Consider the following 9,931-nt stretch of genomic DNA (forward strand, 5'->3'; position numbering starts at 1 on the left):
TTTTTCTATAAGCAGGTTATCTCAGATTAAAGAGAAATTGGGGAGCTACTCAGAGAACCCCACAAAGTTCATAGATGGCTTTAAGTCTGTGACACTGGAGTTTGACCTTTCCTGGACTGATTTGCAAATTATTCTTGCCAGCTGTTGTACCCCTGATGAGAAAAAACAGATTTGGGACCTGGCGGTACAAGTTGGGGATGAACACTCGCAGGTTGGAAATTGGGTTGGGGTCCCTGGTTTTACAGCTGTCCCGGTCATAGAACCGAGATGGAACTATGATAACAGGGAAGACAGAGCTCGTAGAAATCACATGATCACCTGCCTAGTTGAGGGAATGAGAAGGGGGGTTAAGAAACAGGTCAATTATGGAAAGGTGAGGGAGATAACACAGGGGTCTGATGAAAATCCTGCTGTCTTCATGAGCCGCTTAGCAGACTCTCTGAAGAAATATACTAACCTAGACCCCCAAAGAGATGTAGGAATTACTGTCCTCAATATTCATTTTATCAGCCAGTCTGCTCCTGACATTAGGAGAGAGCTCCAGAAGTTAGACTGGAGTCCCCAGATCCCATCCTCACAACTCCTTGACATTGCTTTTAAGATTTTTAATAACAGGGACCTTGCCGTAGCCAAAGAGAGAGAAAAGATGGCTCGTGCCCGCTCCATAGACCAAGCTCATATAATAGCAGCAGCCATCACCACATCTGCTACCAGCAGAACTCTGGCTGGCCGAGATTCTGGCAGCTGCAGTAAACCGGAACACAGAAGTGGGGGACGCCGCACGAAGGTGAGGTCAGCTCTCCTACCTCTTTGTCCCCAGGGCAGCACCCGAGAGATCGGCTTAGCAAAAATCCAGGGCTCTGCAGCTTGCTCTCCTGACCAGCATCGTGTCAGGCCTATGGCCAAGCTGGATATAGGAGGCAAGCCTAGGAATGGTTTTGGGGCGACCTCTGTCTTACTCTCTGGTTCAGGTCCTAGCATACAATCAAGGCACAAAGTGGGGATGGGATAAAAGGACCCTTAATGTAGACAGACACTGCCTATCACAGAATTAGGCTTGAACTCCCTCCTGTAAAGCAGGCCACACCCTGTCCTGCAAAAAGGTCCCACTTGACTCCTGATCTGATAAAGTCCCTTTTCCCTTTTGCTCTGGTCAGTTTTAATTTTTTTGTTTAAGTCTGTTCCATCTAGGCTCAAGGATTCATGACACTGTGCCTACGTGTTGCCTCTGGACTCTCTGGGCCCCTCACAACTCCGAGCATTCCAGGCCTTCTCCACTTCTCTCCTCTCCCCCTCCCTTGCGCCGTGATTCTTCGACCCCCCGGTCAGCATGAAGCAGTTTCAGAAGAATCTTCGTCCCCTTTCCTTATATATAGAGAAGTGGGGAATGTCATGGGGCGCAGAGCACCCCAGAATTTCTCTGGGGCACACCGAGGAATCTTCTCCTTGAGAAACTAAACCAGAGGACAGATAAGGCCTAGAGGAACCAAATCGGACTGAGCTAGCTTGGGATTCCTACCCTTCATTCCGGTCTCCCTTATCCTGGGGAGATAAGTTTGGGTGTGGCTTCGGCCTTTGTGTTCTGAAGAGGGATCCGTAGCCACCCCTCACCCAATTCCTCTAGTCACTACTAGTGGGGGATGGTCCTCTCTCACTAAAGGAACTTTCCACAGGCAGATGGTCCACCCCCATCAGGCCTCTATAAAAGTACCTTCCAGTCTCCTGTTCGAGGAGATTTGGTACCTCTGAGCCATGTGCTTTATGCCAAATCTCCCCATGAAAAGTCTAAGGATTTCTTTCATGGTTTCCCTCCCCCCACCCTTCCCTTCCCTTGCTCCTAAATAAACTATCACCTTGTTCTAACTAAGTTTTGTGTGCAAGAGGGTGTAATTCTTTAAAGAGGAATTCCCAAGAACCCCTCCCACCAACCCGTACCCCATTTTCCCACTATATCAGAAATATAGGCCTTTGCTTTCTGTAACCTGGGGCTGGAGCCTGGGCATTTGCATGATATTCTCCATATTCATGAAGAGAATGATTATTCAAAGCAATTACTTAAAGCTCTAAGCCTGTGCGAAGGCTGGAGTTTGTGAGGACTTAGGAAAAGAGAGTTGGTTTGTGGGTTTGTGGTTTTTTTCCTGACTTCTAAAGGCACAAGTTGTTTTGGGTCTTCTTTAGGGAAAGGACCCTGGAAGAAGAAAGAGACTTTGGGAAGAAACTCCAGCATGCCTTGAGCATATCCCTATTTCTAGCTTTCCACATGAGAGACTTTGGGGAATTTCCCATTGAGTGAGATTGAAGATTCTCACTTAAACTAAATCTCACCCCCAGGAGAGTTTATTCACTCTGTGAATTGTTTAGTATATTCTAATCTGTATAACTTCTCTGGTTTCTGTTTGCTATTGTCTTTGACAAATGGGTTTATTCTCTATTCACTGTTTTGATAGTTGTTGAATAACTAGCATTTGGTGGGAGGTGTTTCAAGTCTTTGGATTAACTTGAAGAACTCTTTCCTGGTTGAGATAGAAATCAAGAAAGTAGTATGAAGCTAAAAATTATTTTCCCCAGTTTAGCAATATTGGAGGAGTGGGACAGATAGATATAATTCTAGTCCAGTATCCCCACTCTGAAGAAAGCAGAAAGCCTCCAATCTCCTACATCCATGCCTCTCTACATCTGCACTTTTGACAAATCCATGTGAACATACAAATAAGCTACACATGGGACCTTTCTTCCCCAATAACAGCAACAACAAAAACAAAAAATCTGGGTGTATACACACACACATACAAACTCACAGACACACAGTCATTATACTTTCATAATAGGAAGCTTGGGGTCCATTAAAAAAACAAAAACAGGATAAAGCACTGGCCTTAGATTCAGGAGTACCTGAGTTCAAATCCAGCCTCAGACACTTGACACTTACTAGCTGTGTGACTCTAGGCAAGTCACTTAAACCTCATTGCCTGGCAAAACAAAACAAAACAAAAACAAAAACATTTGCAATTTTCTGAAAGCAATTCATCCTGCTCCTTTCCACCTACTTCCCTCCTTTTCAACTCTGGCCACACATCATCATTTCCCTATACTGTCTGTCCAGGATATACATACAATACATACATACCTACCTACACATACATGTATGTGTAGGTATGTATGTATATATTTGTGTGTGTGTATTTGTATATATACATACATTCTATAAGAAATTGGAACAATAAACATTTTTCATCCACTTGGTTTGTTTTTCCCCCTGTGTGGATGGACAGGCTTCCAATTCCTTTGAGTAAGTGATTACAAATCTCTTCCAGAAGACTGCAATATCTTGAGCTTTGCTGCCATCAGCCACAAGGTCATTAGCAAATAGGAACACATTCTAGTGGACATCACCACCCACAATCCCTCTTTAACCTGAATTTTGTGCCAAATCAACTTCATCACCTTTGATGAGCACCTATCTCCATGTGATGCCTCACCTGTTATTTATTAGAGAGGATTATTAGACAAGATAATTTTTGTTGGTATATCTTTAAAGGATGCTTGAATGATTTTGTTTTTTTGTTTTGCAGGGTCATGGGGGTTAAGTGACTTGCCCAGGGTCACACAGCTAGTAAGTGTCAAGTGTCTGAGGCCAGATTTGAACTCAGGTACTCCTGAATCCAGGACCAGTGCTTTATCCACTGTGCCACCTAGCTGCCCCTGCCTGAATGATTTTGATGCGTGGATAGGAAGCACCTTGTTGGGTTTGGTTTTGGTTTGGAGTTTTGGGGGGCGGTTTATTTGTTTTGTTTTGTTTTTTATTAGCCTTGAAGGCAGTTCTACTAAATCAAATGCATTTTAAAAAGTTAACAAGCAATACACACAATGGAATTTTATATTCTCTACATTTCTCAGATAACTGTGAGATGGCAAAAATGTTTCATTATAAAATATATCATTATTTATTGCTTTCAAAAGCTTGCCTCTTCCCTACTAATATACTTACTAAGGATTAGTTAACATCCTTGATTCATCTACCTATGATTCTCTTAAAGATTTTGGGTAAATTGGAGAGTAGGCACATGAGTCAGCAGTTATTGATGTCCGAATAGTCACATATTTTTTTTTTTAATTCTCAAGGTCCAAGAGACAAAATATAACAGTCTCAGCTCTTAGGAAGCTCACATTCAGAGTCTCAGAGATACACAATTGGAGGGAGCCTCAGAATTCATCTAGTCCAGCCCCTTTATCATATCTGAGTATATATCATTTCAACCCATTGAGGGAATGAGGGTAGGGACTGGGTCATGTTTCACCTTTGTATCTCTAGCACCTAGCACAGTTTCCTATAGTCAGTCTATTTATTAAGATTTTATTTATATAAAAAACTTTTTTATTAAGTATTTAGAAGTGCCTACTATACCCATGGCATTTTGCACATAAGTGTGTAATAAATTTTTATTGAACTGAATTAGAATTCTCTATACAATGCTAAAATTATCATTTGTTCCCTGAGAAAATCATTGACATCTACTTAATAAATATTGAATTGAAAAAAATAATAATAATAATAGGTCCTACCTACTAGACTGTAAGCTCTTTGAGGGCAGGAAACTATTTCTTATACATTTGGTATCCCCTACATCTTGCTCAGTGCTTTGCACAATGTAGAGAAACATTTGTTGAATGAAAAAAAAAGTCTCTAACCATTAGAAAGAGCAGAGGTGACAGACCTGCTTATCTTGATGGTCTCTCTAGCACAAAATTATCATTAATAATATCAAGATATCACTCATATCTACCACAAAGTTTACAAGATTCTCCTCCCACCACACAGGATCATGGATGTGAATTGGAAGGTACTTCAGAGGCCATCTAGGCCAACTCACTCGTTTTACAGGTGGGGAAACAAAAGTAGATGGAGGTGAAGTGACTTGTCCAAGGTGACACCTACATTAAGCCTCTGAGATGGGATCTGAGATGGGAGAACCAAGGTTCTCCTTCTCTCAAGCCAGGAGTCTTGGCACTGTACTATGCAGCCTCCTACCTGTACTTCCTGTAATAGTCCTTTATCAATAGAAAAGGCCTTTAGAAGTTATTTAATAAAGCCTCCCACTCATTATACATTCCTAACTTATAGTATCCCTGATAGACAGTCTTCTAGCTTGAGTACCTCTAGTGACAAATGGAAGGAAGGAAGGAAGGAAGGAAGGAAGGAAGGAAGGAAGGAAGGAAGGAAGGAAGGAAGGAAGGAAGGAAGGAAGGAAGGAAGGAAAGGAATTAACATTTAGATTATGCCTACTACATGCCAGGCACTGTGCAAAACACTTTATAAATATTATCTCATTTGATCCTCACACAATCCTGCAAAGTAGGTGCACTTAATCTATTCATTTACAGTTGAGAAAATTGAGGTATGCTTGTCCAGGCTCACAGAGCTGTTAAGTGTCTGAGGCTGCATTTGAACTCGGGTCTTCTTGACTCTAGGCCCAGAACTCTATTGTGCCAACTAGTTATCTCTACTTCAGCAAAACAACCTATCCATTACTGGAAAGCTCATCTTTGTGTTGGGTCTAAATTGACTTCCCATTATATCTCATGTGTTCATCTGCTTTGGGGATTTCATGTCAAGGATCTGTGATTTCATTGGTGTGGACATTCTGCTCCACCTATGTTGATAGCAACCTAGTCATACCTTAGTAGCTGGTCTTGATGAGCTATTGTGGCAAAAAAAAAAAATACCATAAACTGGTGATCGAACTTCTGATACTAAGCATCTCTGCAATTATCAAGACTAAGCCTTGGTGACAGACACAAGCTCAATGCTGCCCCAATCCTCAAAACCTTTTGGTGAGGTGGGATCTGCCAGAGCTTGGGCAGCTGCTGACACACCACAGCCTCTAAGGAGTCAGGCTCCATTACAAACCCCAGTGAGGTATCAGTAGAGAGCCACCTTTACTCAGTGAGGAAGGATTCTTTCCCTTAGTGTTGGTGGGGACTGTGTGTTGATGTGACTTTGTGTTGCTTTCTGTGTAGGATTAATGAATTGGAGAATCTTAGAGCTGAAAGAGACCTTCAAACCTTGGAAGGGCTGAGCATCTATTCCAATGTATCTGTACCTGAAAAAGAAGCCACCTAGCTGCCCTGTATTTTTACTAGTTCTAACTGAAAGTTATTTAAGTAATCTGTAACTGAAATTTAGCATTTCCATGAGTTTTGATTTTTTTTCCAGCATGATTCTTTTTTTTTAGCATGATTCTTAAGAAGTGATTCACAGTCTTCAAGCTTCCAAAGGGGTGTAAGTACACAAGGTTAAGAACAGCTGCTTCATAGTAATCTAGAGCTTCCTTTCTGTAACTTGCGCATTTACCTCCTGTTAAGTTTAGCCCTCTGGGGCCACGGAGAACAGTTTGAATCTTTCTTCCTGGACTATTCTAATAGTTTCCCAACACGTCTCCCCATATCTACTCTTGTCCCTCTTCCCAAATCATAAAGAAGTATGATGTAGAAGAAACTATGCTGAATTTGGAGTCAGCTAGCGTTTCTTTGAATTCCAGGTTTGTTACATGTGTACCCTTGGATAAATCACTTCACTTGACACTGTTTCCTCACCAGGAAAGCTAAAAACCAAATGAATGACACCCTCTCCCATCCTGCTATAATCTGTATGAGCTTGTCCCATTGAATTGAATCAAACAGGATGTTTCGATAAAATAGAATTTTTCCAAATGTAAGGGGGTAAGGTTGAGCAGAATTCTTCCTTCCTGTCCCTTTATCAGAATGAGAAGGAAGAGAACCCTTCCACCAGGAGGAGTCAAGGCAGACCTTGTGAAGGAGCTGTCTCCCCCCGAAGCTGACCCCAAAAGGAAGATAAGGATTTTGATAGACAGATATAAGGAGGGAGGGAGTGCCTTCTCAATTTAGGAGATGGTATGCCCCTGTGTATTACAGGAACACATTTTGTAGAGGAATAGGGTGAGATGAGGTTAGAAAGGTTATGTAGGGGGCAGCTAGGTAGTGCAGTGGAAAAAGCACCAGCCCTGGATTAAGGATGACCTGAGTTCAAATCCAGCTTCAGACACTTGACACTTACTAGCTGTGTGACCCTGGGCAAGTCACTTAACCCTCATTGCCCCAAAAAAGAAAGAAAGAAAGAAAGAAAGAAAGAAAGAAAGAAAGAAAGAAAGGTTATGTAGTGCCAGATTGCAGAAGGCCTAGAGTGCTTGAGTGTCAGACTAAAGAGTAAGTAATAGGGAGCAATTGTAGGGTTTTGAGGGAAAGAGGGACATGATAGGTTTGTGTCTAGCAGTGTATGAAGAGGTCTGGCAGTATGTGAAAAATGGATTGAAAGGAGATTGAGATGGGGGGGGTTCCAAGCAACCCACTTACAAAGGGGATTCTAGAAACAGGTAACTGGAAAGAGCCTACACATGCTCAGTATTGGAGTCTGGGTCCTCAGTGACCAGGGGTTGTTTTCAGAAGCACATCAACCTGTAGCATTCGCTTGTCCCCAGAATACAGAGAAATAATGGTTAACAGCTCCATGCTCTAATAACCTGTCATTATAACTTTCATCACCAGCACATTCATCACTTACTAAAGCGTGTGTACATTTTATTAAAATGCCCTCTATAATGAATATCAATAACATAATAATGATTTGCTTTGGCTGTCTGCCTTCTGGACAGCTGCCTAGCCACTCTCAGGCAGCTGGCCATGGCAAGGCCTCAGCTGGTCTCCTGCATCCGTTCTCTGAACTCAACTGGTGGAGATCTCCCTGCTTTGACTCAGATCAAGCCCCAGTTCAGTCCTTCTCCCTCTGGGGCCTTTGCAACCAGCCACAACTGCTAATCCTTTAGCTGGCTCTTAAGGGATAACGAGCCTGTGGTGTTCCCAGCTCATTCTACCTACTGCCAAAGCTCGAGTCCCCTAGCAATCAATCAACAAGCATTAATTATGCACTTAACTATGTGCCAAGTATTGTGCTGAGGGACATTGAAGTTAGAAACAGAAGTGAAACAGGCCCTATTTTCAGGAGTTTACACATGGACATATTTAAGCATTTACCTAATATAGAGAGAATGATTTTTTAAAAATCATCTGGGGGCAGCTAGGGGGCGCAGTGGATAGAGCACTAGCCCTGGAGTCAGGAGGATCGGAATTCAAATCCGGCCTCAGACACTTGACACTTACTATCTGTGTGACCTTGGACAAGTCACTTAACCCCAAATGCCTCACCCCCCAAAAAAAAATTATCTGTGAAGGGAGAACCCTAGTAGTTGGGGGGATGGGATGGTTTTCAAGACAACTTCCTAATTACTCATCAGGCACCACGGAATGTCAGGCATGGTTGGGGCCTTAATGATTATGCAGTCCAACCCCCTTCTCACATTACCGAGAAAAATCCGAGGCTCCCAGGAAGGGATTTACCCAAGGTCAGGTCAACATAAGGTTAAAGGGGGAATTGTGTCTGGTTTTTTGATTTTTTTTGTTTTTTTTTTCCAAGGGGGTGGTCTGGATCTGTTATTTCACTTGTGTCCTGAGCTCAGGGTGGGGAATTTCTCTGCATCTGTTCTGTTCTCTGCATCAGCAACTGTTCTGCCACTCAGTGTTAAGAAGTCCCCTGGGGCACTGAGAGAGTGAGACTTTCCAGGAGCCATACAGCCAGTAGGTGTCAGCAGTGGTCCTTGAAACCCACCATATTCTCTTCCCAATTCCACCTTTCCATCTATTGTGCTGCCTCTTACAAAAGGACAATGGGGTTATGAGAAGAGATCCTAGAAGGCACCTAGTCCAACTGCACCATTTTACAAACAAGGAAACTGAGGCCCAAAGAAATTAAGTGACTCTCCTAAAGGTAGGAAAAGGCAGAGAGGATTGGAAGCCAGTTGCTCTGGCTTCAAATCCAACATTCTTTGCACTCTACTATTATCATCCTCTAACCCAATCCCTACTCCTGCCCTTACGCTAAAGAGGGGAAGGAGGGTGGGGAGTGTCTCATCCTGGGCTACACTAGTCAATTATAAAACATGAAGATGTTCATATGAGCCAAGAGCCGCCCCATTTGGAGCTGTGGAAGGCAGGTGATTGGGAGGCTTGGTTTAAGATGTGGGTGAATTCCTCTTCTTGAAGGGGTGTCCCCCTTCCCTATCCCAAGGCCAGCACTCACCATACCCAAATGGCCCAAGAGCCAGTTCCTCCGGGGAGGCTGAGGAAAACATCGTAATCGTTGGCAGGTGATGTGAAATTGATGGCATGTCTGGAAGACCTTCAGGAGGAGGCGGAAAAAGATGAAAAGCAGGGACAAGAGCAGTGCAGAGATGACATAGGTGCGGAAGGAGGTCTTCTCGAGCCTCAGCACCCTCAGTACTTGGTCTGTGATGGGCAACATCCTGGGGGAGAGACACATGCAAACACAGGGGATGCACAGAATTAACAGGCATGAACATTCAGGAAACCCAGCTTTGTGCTCAAGCCTGAACAAGAAAAGGGCTCAGAGATCTCCTGAGCTCCTCTCTACTCCCCCTCCCACACCAAGAGCATTGAACTATCCATCTAGAGCACATTTCCAATGGCTCCCCAGAGCACACAGAGCTCTCTCCCTCCAGAAATTAGCTTGTAATTACTTCAAGGAAGCGTGCCATAGAAGATATGGAGCCAGCCACAGAGCCAGAAAGATTTGGCTTAAAGTCTACCCTTTGACACATACTGACTGTGTAACCCAGGGCAATTGTTTAAGAATCTCTACAGAGAAAAAGCTGCCCTGCATTGGTAGGGAGGGTTTCCTCACCTGGGAGTTCCCTAGGCCAGTAGTTCGCAAAGGGTGGCCCGGAGACCCTTCAAGCTCCTGAGACCCTTTCAGGTAAGGTCCACAAGGTCAAGACTATTTTAATAATAATACTAAGAGGGGCAGCCAGGTGGCTCAGTGGATAGAACACTGGCCCTGGAT

General features: G+C 43.4%; 1 protein-coding gene across 1 annotated transcript in view; it reads right to left on the reverse strand.

Annotated features, from left to right (window-relative positions):
* The window catches only part of LOC122734908 (cytochrome P450 4F22), a 35,916-nt gene extending 26,543 nt beyond the window's left edge, over nt 1–9,373 (reverse strand). Inside the window, exon 1 of the mRNA XM_043976075.1 lies at nt 9,152–9,373. Within this exon, the coding sequence (XP_043832010.1) occupies nt 9,152–9,373 (222 nt within the window). The remainder of the gene's footprint in view (nt 1–9,151) is intronic.
* Between the last annotated feature and the right edge of the window lie 558 nt (nt 9,374–9,931).

This window comes from Dromiciops gliroides, chromosome 1, assembly GCF_019393635.1.
Source record: "Dromiciops gliroides isolate mDroGli1 chromosome 1, mDroGli1.pri, whole genome shotgun sequence".
Classification (NCBI taxonomy): Eukaryota; Metazoa; Chordata; class Mammalia; order Microbiotheria; family Microbiotheriidae; genus Dromiciops; species Dromiciops gliroides.